This window comes from Mercenaria mercenaria, chromosome 1 (assembly GCF_021730395.1).
Source record: "Mercenaria mercenaria strain notata chromosome 1, MADL_Memer_1, whole genome shotgun sequence".
Classification (NCBI taxonomy): Eukaryota; Metazoa; Mollusca; class Bivalvia; order Venerida; family Veneridae; genus Mercenaria; species Mercenaria mercenaria.
In genome coordinates, this window is record NC_069361.1 from 53,128,149 (window position 1) to 53,153,666 (window position 25,518).

The 25,518-nt window shown below is 35.6% G+C and overlaps 1 protein-coding gene across 1 annotated transcript; it reads right to left on the bottom strand.

Annotated features, from left to right (window-relative positions):
• Positions 1–5,388: 5,388 nt before the first annotated feature.
• On the bottom strand, positions 5,389–12,185 carry LOC123545584 (EGF domain-specific O-linked N-acetylglucosamine transferase-like). The gene is made up of 2 exons (XM_045331910.2): positions 12,032–12,185; positions 5,389–7,178 (listed from the first exon to the last, which is right to left on the bottom strand). Exon 2 carries the CDS (start codon positions 7,151–7,153, stop codon positions 5,921–5,923), a length of 1,233 nt encoding a protein of 410 aa, XP_045187845.2. The 5' UTR covers positions 7,154–7,178; positions 12,032–12,185; the 3' UTR covers positions 5,389–5,920.
• Between the last annotated feature and the right edge of the window lie 13,333 nt (positions 12,186–25,518).

Here is a 25,518-nt window from a genome sequence, read left to right on the forward strand (position 1 = left end):
CTCCCCGCCTCCCACCCAACACCGTAATCCAAATGCCATACTGGCCGATGAAATGTATGGTGATGTTTTATACTCAATGTTATTCCACAGAGAGTCACCAATGTTTGAGTTTCATGTATTTGTGTGCCGAATGAACGTATACTGTCTCATAGCAAAGAAACAGGCAATCCATTAAAAATATTAAATTCTAAAAATTTAGAGGCTATTATGACGTCACTGTTTGGAACGGCTCGATGATCGGCGGCATAAAAAAGTCAGTTACGATAAAGGCTCATATTCCTGACAGTCACCAAAAAATACACAGACCTACTTAAATTGGTCTACTTCATAGGTACACTAACAATATTATTATATTCCTTTATAAATTCTGTAACAAAATCGGCTTGTATTTCACAATTAAATATGAACAGGCAGAAAAAATCAGTATTGTTAATATGCATGACCTGACAGAGTTCTATAAATAGTGCACATAAAAACTTCACTTAGTTCCATTTCAATATCGATAAACATTAAAGATTTCGTTCAATAACAAAACAACAAACAAAAAGGTAGAGGTATATAATAAAAGTGTCATTATAACAGTACCTAGATCTTGGATTTTGTATTCGGCTTTCGTGGATTTTGTGCGCCTCGTGAGAATGAATCTGGCAAAAATTCACTCGAACCGAATACAGCATCCCAGATCGAGCTACTGTTATAATAACCCTATTTTCCGTCCCCGGTCTTAAGCATTTATAAGTTAATCTGTGGAGCATTTATTTGAACAAGACGAAATACTATTGTCCGCAAGTATTGACCAGGCACTCATTAATATTCGCCAATATTTTCGGACGTTTCGTTAATTTACACAACTGTATCCTAAAAATACCTATATTATTAAAGTAATATTACTTAACCAATGACACGGTGGCGTAGTGCTAATGAGTGTCTGACTTCCAAACTTGAAATCACCTTAGATAATTATTTAATACAAATACAATGTAACGTAATGTTATCGATACCTGTTTATTTTTATATTAATTTATTTTATGTATCATAATTCATGAATTTTCTCTTGTAGTATTTATTTCCAGGGACGCTGGTGACCAGTAATTTGTCTTTTTATCTAACTTAAAGATACTTTTAACAAATGCGGTAACTTTTAAAAAATGAACCATAAATATCACGATACGTTTGAGATCAAACAAGTGGGAAGTTTGCATATAAAATTTTGGGGAAAAAGATGTGGTCAGATGTAGGAATCGAACCACAACCCTGATATTGGCAGCTAAACGCTTTGTCCGTACAGCTACTTGCACATGCGACAGTATAAGAATTATATATATGTAATAGGTATATCGCTATTTATGTTCGGAAAACGAAAATTAATTTACGGAAGTATACGGAATATTCATGAGTGCACTGATAACTTGATGTTTACAAACATGACTATAAATTGATAAGAATGAAGCAGGGAACTTAACATTTTTTTAACATGTTAAGATCTAAATATTTCTAGTTTTAGTACCAGTTACAAATTAGCTTAGAGGTAAAGCATACTTTCCATGTTAAACAGTTTTGCCGTGTTGGTTCGAAACTCGGCATCGACATTTAATTTTTATTTCATTTTTGCACAAAATTAGATTCCTTCATGTGTTCTGTGATAGCACAACAGAGAAATATCTAAAGCTGATATGGCAGATTAGAAAAGGTTTAGCATTATATCAAAGATGACATTGATTAAATTAAATACAATAATAAACATTAAATTAAGTTATATAAAGATACATGAATGCAAATACAAACCATCAAAGAAAAAAAAAGAAACGAAAATTTTGGAACAAAAAACAAATGAAAACGAATAGAAAAACAAATATTTGAAAAAAAATTCCTCATGAGGAATTGAACTCACAAAACGATTTACTTATATCCATTTGTTATCTGCATTTGGCCCGACTGAGCTATATTTCAGTATACTAAATGGCCGTGGAAAGTTAAAGGTCCAATACTAAGGAAAGTGAACATTTTAATTTCTTTTAAAAAGCACAGAAACTATTTCATTTTATTGGAAAATGAAAGTTGGTATGTAGAAATTCGAAATAAATCGCATTATATGTACAATTATTTTTCTATGAAGAAAGTTAAAAAGACCTGGGGGGTCATTCTGTCGATTCATTGAAATTTCAACATAATACACATACATTTGTTTGAGTTCCAAAGACCTTCTGTAAATTTTGACCTGCCAATCTTCATTATTTAGTGTCTTGCAGAAGTCTATGCACTGGCTATGAAAAAAATTGCCAATTCAATTTCCCTTAGTAATGGACCTTTAAATTGAAATTAATACTAATGTTTACTTGTCAAGTAATGTGCAAACATTATGAATTGTTTTTTATCAGTTACTACTAATAAACTTTGATAATGTGGCAGTTGACATAAATCCAATTGACACTGTTTATTTTCCAATACAGGTAAATCCAATATTTGCTTTACAATAGATCTATGACGGATTATCTTTGAACACCCCTGGACTTATTGGACTCAACTGCCACATTATCAAAGTTTATTAGTAATCCCCAACGATAACAGATTCCCGCCGAAACGCGAGGACGATTCTATTTCCTGATAACCGATGAAATATCAATCCATAATGCTTACACATTACCTGCTAAGTAAATATTAGTATTTCTTTCATCTTTAATATCCTATGATTATATGGCAGCATAGCTCAGTCGGGTAAGACGCAGATAACAATTGGATATAAGCAAATCATTTTGTGGGTTCGATTCCTCGTGAGGGTTTTTTCATGTTTTGTCTTTTTGTGTTTTTTTCTTTTCGGTTTCATTTTTGTTCCCGTATTTTTGTTTCTTTCTTTGATGATTGTATTTGTATGTATGCCTTTATATAACACAACAGTATGTTTATTATTTGCATGGCTTAAATGCATGCATTTAGTCAATATCATCTTTGATATAATGCTAAACTTTTCTGATCTGCCATATCGGCTTAAGATACTTCTCTGTTGTGTTGTCACATAGTTCATGAAGGAATCTAAATGTTTATGAGAAAGTGAAATAAAAATTTAATGTCGATGCTGAGTTTCGAACCCACACGGCAAAAAGATCTGTTTTACATGGACTGTATGCTTTACCACTGAGCTAATTTGCAATTGGTACAAGATCTAGAAATATTGAGATTGTAACACGTTAAACAAATGTTGAATTCCCTATGTTCCATTTTAATCTATTTATAGTCATGTTTGTAAATATCAAGTTATCGTTGGGGCATAGTATCATGAAACGGACTCGTTCTCATGTTTCGTCGGGAATCACGTTATCATTGGGGATTAGTATCTAAGAAAAAATTGTATGGTTTACCAATATGGAAATGATAAATGAATCATTCAAAACGTTGGTGCGGTATGAGGCCCGATTGCTTAATTTACAAAAGTTTGCCGTCTTCTAGACTCCTACACGACTCTTGTACGAGCATTCACGACTCCTTATACACGACAATCATCTCAATTGTTACACAATCTCTATACTTACAGCATTTTTTCTAATGGAAGGCCATTTACCGGTGTGTGTGGTGAGGGAGGTGGGGGCGAGAGCGAGGGGCGGGGGTCGGGAAATCGAGTGCAATTGGGAGACATTCGAACTAATCTGGACAACAGATCGCATCGATCGGTTGGGTATTTCGTACAGCAATCGAGTATCGTTCTTGCGACCTTTACCCGATCAGGGCAATTTCTAAACGATCAAGAGTCGATTGATTCATGATCGTTTCACAATTTCATCACGAACCTTGCCAAATCATCGTTACTCGATTCTTTTTTAAAAGTCCGAGCATTGCCGATCAAACTAGACGTATAACGGTCATTCCGACCTCTTGCCGATCGAGTTCGATCAGTTACCTTACCGTTTTAGCGTGCTTATGAAAACCAAAATCCAACGTATACATCACATATTATGTATGATACACGTTTCATGCGCGTGCAAATTTCGATCGAATATATCACACGTGTTATATTTTCGCTTTATGACATATACGGCTCAATATGTAACTATTGTCTCATTACTGTTCCATACACGAACATTGAACCTGAGATTTTTGAGTAAACAGACACAGGATATTCGTTAGTTTCGGTGATCATCGCAATATCATTCATTCATCTTGTGAACATCAGATGCAACGTTCTAAAATCGGTGTTCACGAGACTCAGTGAAAGATATTTCGAACTTTCAATAAAACAATTTTTCTTTTTCATTTTATGACTAATACCTTTTCAACAGGTTTAATCAAATCCACGCAACGTCACGCGCAGTGAGTAAAAATAGACAAAAAATCATGACGTCACAGTGTTAATATGGTGAAAATGATGATTTTAAATTTCCTTTGCATATCATTTTGTCTTTTAGCTATTTATACTCATATATAACTTTCTTTATATAGAGCTATATTTTGGATACAATTTAATTATTATCTATAATTCTATATTCTTCCGCGTTCAAGTGTACAGAAATAGTGAGTTATTAATATAGCTCACTGTTATACTTCAATAAACTACTGAAATTTATTAAATAAAATTTATTATCACATGTTCGGCGTCGCAAGAGTTAAATAAAGCCGCATTACATAGAATTGATACTACACTAGTTAAACAAAGCTTTGACGTCGACGTCGTTTAAAGTATCGTTCGTCAAACTGACTTGTTTATTATGGTTTTAGAAAGTAAAAAAGAACAATATGTTTCAGCAGGAAAAGCTAACATGTGATAAAAAGAATATTACATTTGTGACTGTCCGCATTGGATTTAATGAAATTGATGATCGGCAGAGCCTCGCATTTTATTATCTTATTCAACTCGATTTAAATTAATTGAACCGTAGCAATTTATTGTATTTCAAAGAATAATTTCCGAAAGAAAAGCTATTAATAAAAACATCCACCTAAAAATTTACCAACCTTCCTATCCTACTTTTTTAGGATGTTACCGGAAATAAACAATCTCTTTTAGGCCTAAAGCAAAAAATGTATATGTCACTGTTCGAGGGTTCAACGCAATAAGGGCGTATCTACATATAGTTATTATATGTAGATACGCCCTTATTGCGTTGAACCCTCGAGTTTTGATTTGTGATATTTTCGGCCGAATTTGTAACAAATGCACGAGGAATTCGCACGAATTCTTTTCACGTGTGAAGAATTCGTTTCTTGTTCCTTATAAAATATGGCGTGTTTTCCACAAATACAAACGGACTGACAAAATGGAAATTCTAAAGGAGAAGCATTCTGAAAGACATGTATTTTATTCTTATCATGTTAACTTTTTTTTGTTGTAATTGAACAAATCTATGTTAGTACTTGTGAAAAAAAAAACGTTTAAATTAACTAGAACTAATACTTCCAGTAACGATTCTCTTCCCTAGTGCTCGTTATTCACTGCCAAATCCATGAAAAATCAGATAACCCTTTGAACAAATTTAAAGAATTTATTTTCTATTTCACTTTTCGTTTCCTTTCACCCGCATTAAGCTTAAATCTCTGAAAAGTACTCAAAACGAATTTCAATAACTAAGTCTGATATCAAATGATGACGAAAACAATTTATCAAAATTATGATAAAAATATTTGAGGTGGGCAGAACACTCGATCCTCACTGTAAAGGATCAACTGCATGCGTGCAAACAGTTTGTAAACTCGAAATTATACATAAAGAATCAGGCCCAGCGGAAGTTTTTAGGTAATGCCACTATCCGAAAATAATTATTAGCATAATACGCAAGTCCTGATAGAATAAATGTAAAAACTTCCAACGCAGAGCACTAAAATATGAATACAAATTTTAAAATTTATCGTCTGTTGTTCTTTCTGAATCTCCCTAAAACAGACCAGAAAACTATTTTTGTGAACTTTTGAATCATGAAGATTGTAAGTTGTGTTAATTACATACAAAGTGTTTTCGAGCACGTTGGGCAAATTCGTCTATAACACTTGTTGGAACATATGTATAATGGTTGGCAAATTCATATCTGTTCTCACTATTCTGCCAGTATTCATGTTTGATATTTCTCCATCTGGATATAGAACTAAAGAATCTCTGAACATTCCAAAAGACAGGATACATTTCCAACACCATGGCGTGTTTTGGCAAGAATAAGATTTGTGTAAGAACACAACCATGCATTCCAATCAAAATGTCTGTATTTGAGGTCAGTGACAACTGTTCCGGAAGTGACATTTCCTCCGCAATTAGCGTTTGCACCGTATGACCCGGAAATTCTGATCTGAGCGTGGCAAGTAACTCGTCCTCATTTTTGAACTTCCGTTCTGCGATTCTTTTCTCGGAACTTACGCCGGGATGCATGTAATAGTCCCGCCTAAGAACTAAAGTTATTGTTATTTTTTTACAGTCAAAAGACTGCTTGCCTTTTATATCAAAAGTTTGCAAAACATAATTCGAAAAGTCTTCTATGAATGGTAGTTTTACAAGATCAAAATAGAACATTGGGCTTTCATGCCCAGGTATATTAAATATGGCCTCCTTAAAATACATTGGAGTGTCAATTTCATCCGCTTTTATCACTTGTTGAAACAGTAACTTCCACTGTTCATCAATGTGAACCACTGGGCCGGTGTCCAATAAGAGAATATTAACTCTCTTCATGCTGAAGCTAAAAAGATTTGACAGTACGAAAATATTGTACCACTGCGTCATGGCGTGATAGAAATTATGCGGATATTCTCTGTAGACAACTATTGTAATATTCTCATCTTTTAAAATATTTCGTAAATCGTGACCTTTATTGAAGGTTAAGGATTTAGAATACCTCGCCGGTGCATATTTTCCATTAAACCAGTACGTATACGGTCTATGTAAAAACATCCATTCGTTACAGGGTATTGTGAAAACGTTTTTCTTTGGGTCAAATATGGTAGACTTCAACTTGAAAAAGGTATGGCCGTATCCCGTGTAATGGCCCCCACAGAAGTTTCTATCCGAGTTATACCAGTTGGAAACCTCCAGAGCTGTCGTAGAAAATCGATGTTTAGAACCAGTAAACTGTATCGCCATTTCATTGACTAGTAGGGTAAAGCTGAATACCATGCCTATAGAAAAGCCAAGCCACACCTTCAGCAGGCGCTTAATTCCACAACGGCGTAGCCGTTCCATCCTTCAACATAATCAATCTTCTGTCCTGAAAAATGACAAATGCACAGAGTGCTTTATAAGAATATATGCTGAATTTGTATTTTTACAGTTTCTGTACAGTGTGCATGAGATTATGCATTACTAGTTATCCGGGCAACACAATAACAGTCTTGGCTTGCATACTTCTTCGCATGGCTAATACATGACAGTGTATAAGAAGTTATGGTGGCCGGTAGCGTCCATTTTAAAGCCGTGAGAAATTTTACCGTCAGTTTGTAAATGTCGCTGGGAAGTTCCAAATTCGCAAACATTTTACGTCGAAATTGGTTAAACTATCGCGTCTAAGAGAAACTCTCGGGTTTTTCTGTCACACTTCCGTCGTAAAAAGGAGCGCATTACTGACGAAACCGCGACATTTTCTGTCTATATAGCAGAATAAGCCATGCAAATATACTCTTACTTTTGGTAGCTAACTGCGGCCATTTTCATCCGCGATATTTTTTATGCATTACTTATGAAATTTCGAGTCTTAATTAAGCCTCGAGTTTTTATGCCTAGAAACGTCTTTCATAAAAAGCTTTCTTTAACATTTGGGACCGTTGTTGAGAAACAAAAAGTCGCGGCATAACTTTTACCCTCGATTTTTTTTTGTAGAATTTCTACTAAAATTGCAAAATGTCGCAGATTTTTTTTTTTTTTTTTTTTTTTTTTTTTTTTTTTTTTTTTGTTCCTTGATTTTTTACAGACTGACAGGGAATAAAATATAGTCAAACCAAGGACGCTACCGGCCACCGGAATCAAAATATTCCTTGCTGTTTATAAGAACTATATAAAATATCGCGGTTTATTTGTTCCTCACGACATTATCTACGATTTCGATAGAAAATCTTGCGGATGTGTAAGTTACCCGCGACATTTTATACACAGACGATAAAATTTCTCGCGGACTTGAAATGGCTGCAGCAAGGTATTCAGAAAGTTCGGTGAAATAAAAATGAGTCAGTCTACTCACGTAAAATTTGGTTGATATCACACTCATGCGATACAGTAATGATGTATTAGACCAGGTGCCAGTGAAACCTACCATGCAGCCCCCTACTGATTACTCTCTTTAAGTACCAGGACCAGCTGGGGGAGAATATATGATCCCATATATCATTTAAAAGGAGCCGACACACTAGCTATTAATGCTAGTATATTTTAAGCCAGTAGACATAGGGGCTGTAATATTCACAACTGTTACAAAATGTTTGATTACTACAGTGACAATATTTAAATATTTATGTAAAGTGAAATTCAGGAGCTAATCATAAAATGTTACAATATTAGACCTCTGTGACCTTGACCCTTAACCTGCCTCTTCCCATGTATCTATCTTCCAGTTATATGATTCTAACCTTTTAAATACGCCTGGAGATATGTCTCTATAAACAAAATTTACCTTTGATGATCTTATGCAGTAAACATTCATTTAACTCTTTAACGATTTAATGCGTAATAAATCCGAGTTATCGAGCAGATTCTTTGTTTGAAGTTACGATGTTATATGATACTAAAATTACAATTCATTGCCCGTTGCAATGATTTGACTAGATTTATAATCTATTTGTAAACTTGCGGAAGTTGTGGAATTGAAAAACTCCTAACATCAATATTTTTTCTTAATTGCCCGCCGTTTTATTCTTTAATTTCAACATTTGTTCAACGACCTAGCCGAGCGAACTCACGAGAATAAAACAGTTTTCAGGGGCCGAAACCCCGATTAACAGCGGGGTGAGGGCCGGAATCACGACATTTAGCGAGAGCTCTTGAGTGAAAGATATTATAATAAAGGGAAGTGAAAAGATTGACGAATGTTTCACATACTATGGTACTTTCGTACTAAAATGTTCGTGTCACCGCCAGGCAGGTCCAGGGGCGAAAAGTTATGTGGAACTGTGCCAGTCATGTCAGTCTTTACATTATTTTCAGCTTAAATTGATTCAACATTTTCACATTTTCAGTGACTTTTTTATACTTCCACTAACATTACTACCTGTCTTCTAGAGGAGTCGCCCATATTCGTTATCGGTGGCGACTATAAATAACAGGGTGGCCAACCCACGTGACATTTCGGTATTGTACACACAGGGAAATCGTTCAAATCAGGTAACATTTTTGCCCAAAATGTCCCCGTGTGTATTATATTTTCGTTACTACTAACAGTACTTTAAAAATCAATAATCCTGTAGTTTTTTTTAATTTATCTTCCGTAAATTTACGTACATCTTCGAAATAAAACTGAAAACTAAAACGAAATGTTTCAATAAAATTGATATTTAAATTGCCTTAAAGATCCAGTAAGTTTTATCAATGCATTTATTTAACAAACTGTGGTTAGTGTTTTGTTATGTCAGTCTGATGTCCAAAAATAATGGTCATATTATTATCACATGCTTATGTATCATGGAATTATAAACAAACTGGTGTAGCTGACCAGTTAATATGCAAATGAGAAGGTTATAATTTTATTTTGCCATACATCATTGATAAAGTTTCTTTTCTTTTCTTTTTGAAACCTTGATTATGCTTCATAATTTCAAGTAATACATGTGATACACATAACAAAATATATCTGACAAATCGTTATTACTATTTTAACTTTTTGCTTGTTTTTACACTTTCGTTTACAAAATATTCTACTTTCGTTTTCAAAAATGCATTTAAATATTTATTCATGTATGGTGTTTGTAAGTTGTCTCATCAGTTTAACGGCTGAATTAGTTATAAAGGGTATAATTTTTTAAAGGCGTACGCTAGCTTTTCCCACGCTCGTGTACCCAAGTTGATAGTTGATATATCAATAGTAAACTATGGTTTACGTTCGATAAACAGGGTTTCTCGATTGAACTTTGAATTTCGGTCGTTATCCTATGTTTTCGCTCGAAAGAATAGGTTAAATGCTTTTACGTTCGAAAAACCTAGTTTATAGATCGTTTGTCCTAGTTTTTCGACCGTGAACCTGCGTTCATGTAATTACTGGACAATTGCCATACATGTCACGTCCGTAAACTATGGTTCACGGTCGTAAACCTAGGCTCAAGGTCGTAAACGTGGGTTCACGTTCGAAAACGTAGGTTCACGCCCGAAATTCACATTTGATTTTATAATCCTAATATATCGACCGTAAACCATGGTTTACGTTTGATAAACTAGGTTTCTCGATTAAACTACGAATTTTGGTCGTTATCCTATGTTTATGGCCGTTATCCTATGTTTACGCTCGTCAACCCCAGTTCACGTTCGTAAACGTGAACCTACGTTTACGACCGTAAACTTGGGTTTACAAGCGTGAACGTACGTTTACAAGCGTGAACTATTGTTTACGGCGTTATCTTATGTTTTCGCTCAAAAAATATATGTTAGTATTGAAAAACCTGGTTTTACGTTCGAAAAACCTGGTTAATCGATCTTTAATCCTAGTTTTTCGACCGTGAACCTGGGTTCACGTAATTATTGGACAATTGGCGCGCCATATACGCAGGGTATGTTAGCAAAATCATGAACATTACGTGCGCACATCACGTAAGTTCGCGATTGATTTTATATAACCGTGTTGTCAATGAAATTGAATTTTACCACTTCTAAAAACCTTTAGTCATTTTAAAAAAGTTTGAAAAGTAAGAACATGGGCCTGGTGGTTAATCTACTCTCTTGTGCAGGCAATGTCAAATGATATTGTATGTTTGCCAAGTATCCCGTTTCGTTTATTCATTGTTCATATTATTGACATATTTGATTTTCCATTAATGTTCACTCTGTCATTTACAAAATACCAATTTTCGTCTACCAGTGCTGGAAGGAATTGAACAATCAATTGTGTTGAGCACAGTTGTTCCTTGTCTTCAATTACTGCAACTATCGAGCTGATTTACTCAAATAATCAACATGCCGATTGTCTTTGAAAACCGTCATAACACTTGGAAATGGGTTGTTTATAGCACTTTTCAGCAGATTTTAATAACTTCCATTCGTTTTATATTGATTTCCCGAGCTATGATACCTCTTGGATTCAAATCACTTGTTCCTATGCCTGACGGGTTCGAGCGCTGCTCGTGTCGTCATGTGAGAAAGTCATTCAACTGGCATGCGGAACTAGGTGTGGTTCTACCAATGTTCTTGTCCGCACTTGAAATAATACTTAGAGGGAAGTCTTGGGTTTTCCTCAGTCATTAAAGGCACTGGCCTTCAGATCGTTCGACAACAAAAAAGAGAAGATTTTTAAGATATCTGGAAATTAATGCTATATTTCTTAAGAATGCTCTGGAACTTAATTACTGACAGACTACATGTATATGTGACGGAAACGCATGAGAATTAGATGTTTTTACTACTTTTTAAGATGAAAATCGAAAGGCGTTTGTAACGCTTTACTCGAGGAAAACTACCTCGATCAAAATATCTATAATTAATACGCATTGAACACTAAATCCTCTATTATAGCGTTATGGAAAACTTCTTTATTGCCGCGGCGGTCTGGGTTCGATTACCGCCGCGGTCATCTTTTTCTCTTGATGTGGCATTTTTAAAACAGTTTAGAAACAAAAACTCATATTCTAATGTTCATGATAATTTTTATCCGAAATCTGGAGATCAGTGCCTTTAAAGTTTGGAAAGTCGCAAAATGATATGAATTGTTTAAGTGTAACTCTGGTTTTAGAAAAAAAAAACATACTATCAGAATTAATGGTATGACCCGTGTGTTAAGACATTGTATTGGTTTCTTACTAAAACACACGTATTTTTCTCAAAATGTTAGTGTCAGTTTATTCTGCCATAACATACATGTATGCATGTCATAAGAAGAAAACATCATCTTTGTCATTTTAGTTTCATGAAATAAAAATAATCATTTCTTACCAGTAAACAAATTTACATCAAGTCGGAAAATATAATTCCCAATATTCCTTTTTTCCTTATCTTAAACATTTTAGAGGTTTTGTGTATTGTATATTTGCGCCAGAATAAATATAATCAAATATGCGAGCGCGTAGTAAACAAACTTACAAGTCCATTTTTGGTTTATATCACTAAAGCTTTAGAACAACTATTTGAAGAATAAAGGGATACTGCGCCAAATGTAAATATGTTATCGCAAGATCTTTGAAATCCGCTAGACTTAATAAGTGATTTATATCAGATCAAACAAAACATAACTGCATAATGGCTGTTCACTATGGTCGACCGTTAGGGCCAGCTTTGCCTCGTTCCATCGAATAGCTGGTAAATTAGTTAAGAGTGGCAGTGCAATAATACGATGCGAAGATACGATGCGATAAAGTGTTAATACGATGTGAAAACACGAAAACAATATGCGGAGACGTAACATGTACATCATACTTTCGCATCGTGTTGCCGTATATTTGCATCGTAACATCTACACCCCCTCCCCCCTCCCCAAACACACACTCCTCTCTACCTTGTGTCACTCGGTAATTAAGACAACTCCAAAAGATGTTAATTTTGTAAGTTGTACTCGGGAATAACGAACTGTTTGACGTCTTTTTCTCTCAGATTTTTAATGAAATTATTTGAAAGATTAAATTTTACATTAAGACAGGTATAAACTGTATGGGACTTCCTGCAAATCTATGAATCACGCAAGAAAATTCGGAATTTTCTTATCTTGTTAAAGTCATCTTCTTTTGAGTTATCCATTATAGGGCCATAGCTTTGCCAGGGAACATGCATATAAAAGATGTTTAGTAGCACTTTAGAGCCAGACTCAGTCAACACACTCACCCCACACCCCCCGCCCCCCACCAAAAAAATAAAAGAAACGTATCAAGACCATAGTTTTAAGTCAGAATGATAGTTACTAATATTCTATACAATGTTATTTTAATTGAATGTTCGAAATTCTTATTGTACAAAGTTACTATACTGTTCTCTATTGAAAAAGTCATTTCTCTAATAAGTTCTAATATCCATGCCATTTTTAGGCAATATAATTATTTGTATCAATTTTACGCTTACGCTTAACGAACTATCTTTGTTAGACATAAATAGGTAACCTAGATTGAAAAATTAAATTTAGAAATACTTCCCGTGAAAATCTAACATGCATTAAACACAATTATTATAAATAAGTGTTAGTGATCAGACGTTTTAGTTTCGACAAATCCATAATCAAGATATCGTTAAATATAAATGTCAGTTTTTGTACCCCCCCCCCACCCCGACAACAAAGTTGTAAGTGGGGGGTATACTGGTTTCAGGTTGTCTGTCTATCTGTCCGTCCGTCTGTCTGTCTGTCTGTCTGTCCGTAGACGCAATCTTGTGCGCACCATCTCTCCTCATCCCCTTGACACAATTTAATGAAACTTCATACAAGTGATCAGTAACAACAGTAGATGTGCATGGGGCATGTTAGGTTCTTTCAGAAAAAAAACTTGCATAGTTATGGGACTTTGTTTTTTGTTACTATACTATATACATAGACACAATCTTGTGCGCACCATCTCTCCTCATCCACTTGACACAATTTAATGAAACTTCACACAAGTGATCAGTACCAACCCTAGTTGTGCATGGGGCATGTTAGGTTCTTTCAGAAAAAAAATGCATAGTTATGGGACTTTGTGTTTTGTTACTATACTATATACATAGACACAATCTTGTGCGCACCATCTCTCCTCATCCCCTTGACACAATTTAATGAAACTTCACACAAGTAATCAGTAACAACAGTAGTTGTGCATAGGGCATGTTAGGTTCTTTCAGAAAAAAACTTGCAGAGTTACGGGACTTTGTTTTTTGTCACTAAACTATGTATACATAGACACAATCTTGTGCGCACCATCTCTCCTCATCCCCTTGATACAATTTAATGAAACTTCACACAAGTGATCAGTAACAACAGTAGTTGTGCATGGGGCATGTTAGGTTCTTTCAGAAAAAAACTTGCAGAGTTACGGGACTTTGTTTTTTGTCACTAAACTATGTATACATAGACACAATCTTGTGCGCACCATCTCTCCTCATCCCCTCGACACAATTTAATGAAACTTCACACAAGTGATCAGTAACAACAGTAGTTGTGCATGGGGCATGTTAGATTCTTTCAACAACAAAAATTGCAGAGTTATGGGACTTTATTTCTTGTTAACTATGTACATACAGTCTGCAAATGCAGTCTTGTGCGCGCCTAATCCTTCGAACCCTTGTACACAATTTAATGAAACTTCACACAAGTGATCAGTACCAACCCTAGTTGTGCATGGTGCATGTTACGTTCTTTTAGATAAATAGTCTGCATAGTTATTGGACTTTGTTTTTTCTTACTAAACTGTATACATAGAGTCCACATAATTATGCAATCTTGTGTGCGTCAAATCGCAATGTACTGTGTCAGTGCTTGCGGGGGGTACATTCATCACTTTTAGTGATAGCTCTAGTTACAGAAGTTATCGCAGAGATAACAACTAAGTGTAGAGTAAGAAAATTTGCTATGCATATGTTCCATTGTCAGACTCATGATTATGAAACGAAGCAAAGATGCAACTATTGCCTCATTACTGTTCCATACTCGATAAAATCGGTGCTCATGAGTGAAAGATATTTCGAACTTTCAATGAAACATTTTTCTTTTTTTTTTTATTTCATGTCTATTACCTTTTCAAATCTGCGCAACGTCACGCGCATTGGGCAACGTCATAGACAAAATCATGACGTCACAGTGTTGATTAGGTGCAAATGTTAAATAACTCTTGATATTTCTTTTTGATCTACATTTTAACACGTTAGGGCGCAAATATTTTTGTTAAGGTGTATAGATCTTCTATAACCATTTATCACATGTTTTGACATCGCGAGAGTGAACTTAAATGAAATTAATAATGCACTAGCGTAATAAAGCTTAGACGTTGACATCGTTTAAAGTATAGTGACATTCCACATTGAATTTATCAAACTCATTGAATAAGATAATAAAATGCTCGGCAGAGCCTCCCATTTTATTATCTTATTCAAATTTAAGAAATTATGATATCCTGTATTCAACGAAAAGGCGTATCTGCGGCTTACAGATAAGGCATGGAGTGTTTTTTTGTTTGTTTTTGAAAGCAATCTCATTTTATCAAAAAGATGAAAGTATACTGCAAACTTGAATGTGTTCAATTTGATAAAGGAGTTTTGAAAAGTTCATTTGATTTTACATCTCCCTTTAAGTTTGTAACAAACAAGCTGAGCATAAAAGAGAAAATATATCAAATTGTAAGAAAGAGATTATCGGTCGTAAGTAGTGTAGATTTTTCAAAAGTCCTAGTTTGGTAGCTAAGAGATGTAATTAGATTCTATTTTGTAAAATATCGACTGATAGCGTGTGCCTTATTATATTACAGCTCGTTTTGAACTTACTGATACAAATCAGATGTTCTCTCTATATGAGCCGCGCAATGAGAAAACCAACATAGTGCGTTTGCGACCAGCATGGATCCAGACCAGCCTGCGCATCCGCGCAGTCTTGTCAGGATCCATGCTGTTCGCTAATGGTTTCACTCATTGCAATAGGCTTTGAAAGCGAACAGCATGGATCCTGACCAGACTGCGCGGATGTGCAGGCTGGTCTGGATCCATGCTGGTCGCAAACGCACTATGTTTGTTTTCTCATGGCGCGGCTCATATCATTGTTTAATCTGTTATTTGTTTACATCAGAAATGAATATTCGAAGGTGTTTGTTCACATTTGCAATTCACATCAGTAATACATATGTTTAACACTTGAAACAACGGAAAGCAATATGTAGCTTAAGGTGGTAGTATACCTGGTCACCAGGGTAGATTCAAATTATATAATACTTGAACTGTAGCAATTTATTGTATTTCGTGTAAGTCAATGTTACAAGTCCATAAAATAAACAAACGTGTTTGTAAACATGGACGGATCCAAACGGAAGGGGAAGAAACATTTTATAAAAATATTTCGATGGCAAAATACAATACATATCATAGCCCTGACGAACCTATAAACCGGGCCAGTCTATTTTATAAGTACAACAACACGGTTGACCCATTTAAACGAGTTGTACAAGTTTTGTTTGTTGTTGTTGTCGTTTATTCGTTTATCTCTGTCGCTTCAAGTACAATATTTATCCAGGTTTGAAGCACATGGCCCTCCAAAGGTATTCTATGTTGAAAGAAGAAGGAAAACAGAGATGTTCAAAACATCTTATATCTTGCTTTACCTTTCTTGTTGAAGCTTCAAAACATTTTATTTCTAAAGTAATATGTTTGTTTTTATTTGCATTTATTCAAACAAATATCAAAGCTTTAATACTAACGGCAGTTCTCCTCATCTGAATTGTTTATGGAGAAAAAATCATTGTGCTTGCAAACTTATTCTCATGGATAGTGTTGAAATACAGAAAAAAGCTGACACTGTACTTATATATATATATAATACCTAGGCCTTAATACCTGACAATGTGACGTGGGCTTAATTAACTAAGTTCAACCAGCATCTGTTGTAACAAGCCCTATTCACATATATGCTCCTTCAGTTCCGTGTGGAGAATCCGTTGCTTACTGTTTGTTCTATTTTTTATTCATAAGAATTCTAAAGTTTTGTAACGGACTGGTCCATTATTCAGTTTAGGCAGTACCATTAATTACATGAAGGGGTGTTTCCTGAAAATTTACTGACTGAATAGCGAACAGTGCAGACCATAATCAGCCTACACTGATCTTGGTCTGCACTGGCCGCATAGACAGAATCACTTGCCGCCAGCGGGCTGAAGGTTAAACAAACTGATCCCAATACTAAGTTTGAATAATTGTTTAGTATCTTCCTTCTTATCATTATTATTGTCATTGTCATTTTCAGTAGGATATAACAAGTTATCAACGGCTTCCTTGAAACTTTTAAGTAAAATAAATTGCCTAATCTACACATTTGTCATTAAATGTCGCTGAAAACTGATACATTTGTATTAGATATCAACTGCAGTTTCTGATTAAAGCTTTACACTTCACCTCATATACAATGCACATAGAAAATTAACATAAATGCAATTTGGATATTAATCAAATTTTGTATTCAAAATAAAGTTTCCTTTATTCGAAATAAGCGATAAAACTACTGATAGTCTGATACCTTCATAAGAACGCATTCTTCACAAGTGCCCACCCTAATAATGGATTAACCTGCCTGCTAAAACAGAACAAAAACGCAATAAACGAATGTTTAGACGAATACGTCACACTAGACTAGCCACTAGACTGATAATAACTGTATTTCTATATTTTTTCCTTTTTTGACGAATTCAATTTCGTAGAGACAAAAGCCAGTCTATTTTAGAGATTTTCACACAGGACTGATGTTGAAATTATGATATGATATTGGACATAGGATATAGACTGGCTCAGTTCACTACATTCAATCATAAAAATGTAAAAAGATATATCATAGTCTAGGAGCTAGTCTAACGTCACTCCTACACGTGTCACGGCCTGCTTCCAGCCGGTAGAGCTAATAACTGCTCATACACCTTCGTTGGTGGCTATGGCCTCAGCCTTTAAACGTGGCAACGAATTGATAGTTGACTGTATGTGTGGACGTGGGTCCTTTTGGACTGGCGTGACACTACAACTGTAAGACAATATCAAAGATATATATTTATTTACTACAATATATGTAATAGATGTAAATAACGTAGCGATTACTACAGTATAACGAAGGCGAATGCAAATGTGAATAATCATGATGGAAGTACATGTACATGAGAATGAAACAATGATTCCTTTTTCATAATGTAATTACTGATAAACTATGAAAATATATTAAAGTACATGTTTAGAGTATATTAATGGATGAGTAAAATATCTAACCTGTAAGACAATATCCAAGATATATATTTATCTGTTTACTACAATATATGTAACAGATGTAAATAACGTAGCGATTACTACAGTATAACGAAGGCGAATGCAATGAAGCGTTGCATTCATCATAAACGTTACGGGTCACAGGAGCCCGCCCGCTTAGCTCACTAGGGAGAGCATTGGTCTATGGATCGCGGGGTTGCAAGTTCGATTCTCAGGTAGGGGCGTATGTTCTCCGTGACGATTTGATAAAAGACATTGTGTCTGAAATCATTCGTCCTCCACCTCTGATAATTCATGTGGAGAGGTTGGCAGTTACTTGCGGAGAACAGGTTTGTACTGGTACAGAATCCAGGAACACTGGTAATGTTAACTGCCCGCCGTTATATGACTGAAATACTGTTGAAAAACGGAGATAAACCCAAAACAAACAAACGGGTCACAGGTTAGTAAGATATTAGTGCTCTTTAACGGGACATATAGATTATATTGGATACAGGTACGAATATCGGAATAGAGTATTGGAGGATTGTCGGCGGTTATGGGGAGGACTGTATTTGATTAATTCCCTTGGACCAGTAATGTATTTAAATAAGACGGATAGTTATGGAATAAAAACAACATGTCTGATTAATTACTTCTGTTTTATCGTATACTTAATTGTAAAATCACAAGTTAATATACAAATAAGCGTGAGAGAATTTGCCCTACGACACACGCTGAGCGGCGGGAAATATAGTATCATCATCAAACAGAAAGAAACAGAAGAGAACAGAATAGAATAGAATAGAATAGAATAGAATGGAATAAAATAGAATTCTAATTATGATATATTTCGGACGCATGCAACCCGCTCACCCCCCCCCCCCCGCCCCCCGCCATCCCCCCACACCCCTCATTCCCAATAATTATCTCTTTTTGACGCTTGTAAACACTAGCCCACTCCCACCCCACCCGCGCCATCGCATACACGCACGCACACGGACACACACAAACACGAACACGTCATTTTCTGTAATATGGAGCATCCAATAATTACTTATCCTTATTAATGGCGACTAACTTTGTATATTAATCAAAGTCGGAAGGGTCGAGGACAGTACGTTGCACCCTGTTGCTCACCGTTCAGTTCCATGACCGACCCCTCGTGCCGTATAGAGGGTAAGAGGGCATACTTCTCCAGAACACCTTGAATTGATTTGCATTTTTGTTATATGGCCTTAAGGTCTACTAATTTGGCAAAAATGGCCAAGTATGAAATAACTTTGATATTTTGGATTTTACGTGTCACCATTACACATTAATGTTCCCTCGTCGTGTTTTTGTGCATTGACAAAAGGTTGAAATTCCACGAGGAAACTGCGATATGATGTTTGATCGTGCAATGACGAAGGACGATATGCGAAGATACGATGGCGATACACGATAGCGCGACGGCGAAGCGTGAAGGTGCGATGGCGTTATGCAAATGTGCAGTAGGTATAGCCATCTTACCTTGAATTATAACCGTGATAAGACAATATGTCGCGCGCAAACCCCACGCCAAATACTTGGGATTAATAGGGACAAAGCTTGTCTGGTATCCAGCGTCCTTTTTAAAATAACTTGGTATAAATGATGAGACAACGATGAAACAAAGTGCCGCGCGCAAAACCACAGAATTAGCTGAAAGGGCATGGGCAAACTTGGAAGTCATATGTAAAACATTGGGAACAATACAGTAACTGTTTGTTTTTGCTGTCTTTAGCGTACTCATCGATTGAAATATCTTGGAATTTGATTGATAAAAAAGGAGTCACGAGCAAGACTCAGGTCCGTAGCAGAAAGGTTTAGGTCACATTTAGACTGTTAGATGCTTGTATTTCCTGTTGGATTGTTGTGTCTTGATATGTCAACGACAGAGACAATGTCATGACCAAGCTGAATGAAGTGCTCCGCTGGACCGTAAATTTAACAGAATCAAATTCTTACAAAACTTATACGGACTGCATGTCACAAATTTGTAAAATCTACGTTTCGCATCTGTACCCCTATTTAAGCAAAAAACGTGTATATGTCACAGTTCTGATTTGTGATATTTTCGCTCGAGTTTGTACCAAATGTACGAGAAATTCGCACGCACACATGTGAAGAATTCGTTTTTGTGAAATTTACCGTAACGGTTCAACTTGTAAATATTCCTTATAAAATATGGCATGTTTTCAACAAATGAATACGTACTGACATAAATGAAAATCCTTATGGTGAAGCATTCTGTAAGACGTGTCTTTTTAACTTGTTTTGTTGTAATTGAACAAATCTATGTTATGTACTCTTGAAGAAAAAAGTGTTTAACTAACTAAAATGAATACTACCAGCAGCGATTCTTTCCTCTAGTGCTCATTAATCACTGCCAAAACCATGAAAATCAGATAATCCTCTGAACAACTGAACAAATTTAAATATTTATTTTTCCCCTTCATTTCACCCACATTAGACTTAAGTCTCTGAAAAATAATCTTGATAAAATGTCTGTGTGGTCAGAATACTTGATCCTTACTGTAAAGGATCAACTGCGTGGGAAATCTAATATTTTGCAAGCCCCGGGTTTACTTTCATAAATTTTGACGACCCGATAAAAATATTTCTTTATTTCAGAGGAGTTTACAGTCAATAAATTTCTACTGAAATGAAAGCAATTTTTAGGACAGTTTGATCTGGGATATGTTCGGCAGATTTTACCAAGGCTTAGCAGAAAAAAAAAGAAAAAAAAAGAAATAAAAAACAACACTTATCAGATAACAACATCCTTACACTGTCTTAATGTGTTGTACCATAAGCATGCGGGTGGCAAGTGATTCTGCTTTTGCGACCAATGCATGTCTGTGCAGGCTGATCGTGTATTCAAACAATCGATTTTCAGTGAACACACCCTTCGAATAATAAATGGTTCTGCTCGAACTGAAGAAAGGATCAGTTTAGCAAACGGAATCCTGTTTCCGCCATCGAATTTTCAACTAAATATACAAGCGACAACTTCAGATAATCAGCGATAAATCTTAACTTGCTGAAAAGTCGATCTGAGTGAAAAGCAAAAAAAAAAACATGCAACCGATTTTGACTAACTGTACCTGTTCATAGTATGATGGCATATTTAGTTTCAACAAATGAGCCGCGCCATGAGAAAACCAACATAGTGGGTTTGCGACCAGCATGGATCCAGACCAGCCTGCGCATCCGCGCAGTCTGGTCAGGCTCCATGCTGTTCGCTTTTAAAGCCTATTGGAATTGGAGAAACTGTTAGCGAACAGCATGGAGCCTGACCAGACTGCGCGGATGCGCAGGCTGGTCTGGATCCATGCTGGTCGTAAACCCACTATGTTGGTTATCCCGTGGCACGGCTCATATTTATTTCGTAATTTACATTTATGCATGACAACTGACAAGACTACACACAATAGGAAAAGGATTGGAACGATAGAATTAACTAAAATAGTTCCTCTCTTTACAGATGAATTACATACAATAATGGCAGGCATTGAATATTCGATCTTAAATACATTACATTGAAATAAGCTGTTTTCACTGTTTTTCAATATATAGGTCCATTGCAATGACGAAAAAGATAAAAATCCATCTTTCGAATAAATCTATATAACTTTTAATTCTCGTTTCTCCAACATTTAACGAACAGAAATCTAAAATTTTGAATGCAACACTCTTACCGTTTTCAAGATACTTACTGTTGAAACACGTCGAGTAAGTGTGACAAATTAGCCATGTGAAACCTTCGTTATTCTACAGTATTCTGTTATGGTCTTATACTGCCGATCGTATAAACTCATTTTAAAAGCTTCGAGTTTAGTGTTTCAACACATCGGTCATATATTTTAAAGAAAAATACGGACCAACACATATATATAGCCGTTTGTGTCCGAAAAATTGGCTGATAACTATTAACATATTTTTATAAATTTTATAAGTTGTGTTTCAAAAATGAAGTGTTGTCTTTCAATCCGTATTAAAAACATCTATCGAGATTAACATTTGTACCACAGGCAAAGAATGCTTCTTCGTTACTTTTATTTTAGAATAAAAATGTACATTACCAACATATTCCAACTGGAAAAATCAAATCGAGAAAGACCAAAGTCCATCAAAATGTAACGAAAGTTTATTGGATTTAAGTAACAACATTTTAATCATTTTTGTATTAAATGTCAATGTTTTTGTTATTGTCTACTTGATTTAGAAGTTCGATGAATATTTAATTGCATATCTTCCAAACATATCTGAAATAAAATGTTCATCTCATTTTATTGAGTTTGTTGTTGGTGGTGCATTGGTATTGTTACATACGCTAAAAGTATGTTTATATTATAAACAGATCATCAATTTAGAAATAGCATGCATGATAAAACTCAAATGTTACTATGCTATTACTACAACAACATATAATGAAAAACTGGCAACTGTATTCCTCGAAAACTGTAATAAGTAACGAAAGTTTCATAGTAACGAAGGTTTAACAGAAATGATATTAGACTAAGTTATGATCAGCTAATGAAAAACTTTCCATATATGTTAACAACAAAACACTTTTGAACATCTAACGAGCACCATGTCGCTTCATAACAGTTCATTAACAGTTCAACAGGATGATTAAAGTGACAATCTTTGTGCACACAAACTAATTAACGCACAAAGTTTGAAAATAAGTCTAATATTTTGTCCTTGTCACCTTCGGTTAAGCGAAACATTCTACGCGATTTTCCAGTGGGTACTGGGACATTTATCTTGCACAATACTGCATTTTGATGTAACCATATTGAATCTCGACTCCTTGGCCATTGGAAAATTGTTTCTTTGACTCCATAAAATCCACTTCAACTTCATGCTCATTTTCATCGGTGTCGGTAACTTTTCCAATGTACCAACTGCCTTCATACACTGCTGCTACGTACTCTTCAACTTGAAACCTTATTTCTGAGTCTACCTTGCTATCTTCTTTGCCACCATGTTCTTCAGTTACAGATTGTTCAATGATAGGTTCAGATTCACCTGTTGTTTCGACCGGTTCAGATACTGGTATGTTCAATAATTCTTCGTTTTGTTTAAGTCCACCCACGGCCCTCTTATTTCCAAGATTCACCTTGGTACTTTCCATTCTCCAAGAATCACAGGTTTGACCGGATATACATGTTTCACAATAACAACTGACATCGCGTACCTTTATCGTTGAATCGCCATTACCCACTGCTGCATGTACTTTCATTGTGCCCTTGATAGACTTCAGCGGAAGTCTTTCTTGGATTTTTTCAGTTTGTGCACAGATTTCCGTTGATACGAAAGGAAACGTAACATTAGTCATACTGGACTGTATTGCCCACTCGTAAAATGCTTTGGCGTCTTGAATTATTGTTTTCCCGCTACGCATTGCTTCGTCAGCTAACCGTTTGCACGTGCCCCCGAGACCGTCACATGGCCCTTTGCCGTGACCGGCTTCAAAGTAATTCCAACGTGCATTCATGCCATGTATGGCTTTGTGATTGGCGACAAAATCAAATATGCTCTTGTTCCGATATTGACTTGTAGGAGAGTCGCTCCAATAATGAATGCATTGCAGTTCACTATCAATCTCCTTAAGCATAGGCATGATTTCATTAATAAATGTGATACCGTTGATGATCTATGAGCCATCTCATCAGAGACTATAATGAAACTTTTATGCTGCAAAGTTCCATCATCCGACCTGTAGTAAACAACCATTGGATGTAAAGTGACACTTGTTTGGTTAAAGTATGCACTTTGAACCTCTTCCAAGGACTTGCAACTGTAATTCTCGGCAAAGTCAAGCTGTATCAGCAATTCGTGCTCTGGTAACTTCTCCTTGATTGTCCGTATTTGCTCATATTGTATACGCACTCGGTTCACATGTGCATCAAATTCAGACATCTGGTCTTTAACATGGGAAACAAACTTATCAGCGCTCATCTGTGATTCGACAATTTTTGTCACATATTTTTTTTACCCTTTTCTTCAACTTCTATGCGTGTCCATTGACTTAAAGCTACATATTCGCCCAATTTGCTTTTCATTATTTCAGAACTCGGAACTTGTCCCATACCCTTTCAGGATTCATGGATATATCGAACCCTTCCCTTCTTAGTGCTTTTATGGTCAAAGAGGCATTCTGATGTTTGGTGCACAAACATGAACTTCGGCTTGAAAATGCTGCTGTTAAGATGTATTTAGGGCGAGATCTGCAAAACGAGGTGAAGGATATTTTAAGATTTGGATTTTCAGACTTGAATTTGTTATATAGATTTGTCAGATAATCGGTAAGTACATGCGTCTGGACCTTTACACCCTTTTTTAGTCTTTGTGCATCTTGTTTACCTGGCTGCGTCCTGCTGTTGTCTTCTCTTTTCATGAAGGCCTCGACTTTTCCTTGGTGAGTTTTAACTGTGCTTACTCGGGCTGATTTCTCTATTTGGTGTCTTTTACTTTGGTTCTTTGTGAGTCTGTGCCTACACAGCCCTGTGACTTTCGACAACAATGTTGAGCATTTGTATTTTTTCATACACTTGCCCGAAATAACGCCGTGAATGCCTTTCATTATACTTCGTGATGTTTCGGACTTTGCCGACTTGATTTCACTTACTAGAACATTACCCAACAATAATGACTTTTTAATAGCATTTTTCTGAAGAACTGAGAGGTTAGCATCAGCCATCATTCTCTCTGTCTGTTTATTCGGAGTCATCTCACTTGTGCTAGGTTTTTCTTGTCTCTGTCTGTGTCTTTGAGCTGCTCTCTGAGCTGTTTTACATCGCGTTTTAAGTTCATCTCTCTCTTTCTCCAGTAATCGTATTCTTGAATTGGCTTCGGACAATTCTCTCTTCCACCTTTTGATTGCCCTTTTTCTCCTATTACTTGGAAAATTCATTCTTACAGCCAGACGACCTCTTTCTTCTAATTGACTAGCTTGTCCGCTCTCATAGCCACTACTTTCAGGATCGGTTGCTTGATTAACAGCAACCCTTTGCTGTCTTTTTCTGTTATAGAATTCCCTAAGTTTTTGTCTATTATATGCATTCCTCTTTTTTCTATCGTTTTCTGATAGCGCTGATGAATGGACTTAATTTCGTCTCATACGGTCTCTTTCTTTTTGTAAATACTCAGCATTGTTTTTCTCTTTTAATCTTTCACGATAAGCCTTCTGTATTTCAGCTCTACTCTTCCCCATTGTGATTCTGAAATAAGGAAAACTTTCGTTACCAGCATCAAATATTCGTTACCGTGATTAGTAAAAAAATATACACTACATCAGATTGAAATTCAATCTAGTTTAGGTGTAAATACATATATTCGGCCTATATTGAATTAATTATGTTAACACATTTTGACTAATGTTCACATAAAATGATATATCATCTGGCACAACGAACAAACTCAAACACGAACCAATGTCAGCTAAATTTCATAACTTTTAAAAGCAAAATTCATTATTTTTAAAACATTTCATACTTCATATCAGTTGGATA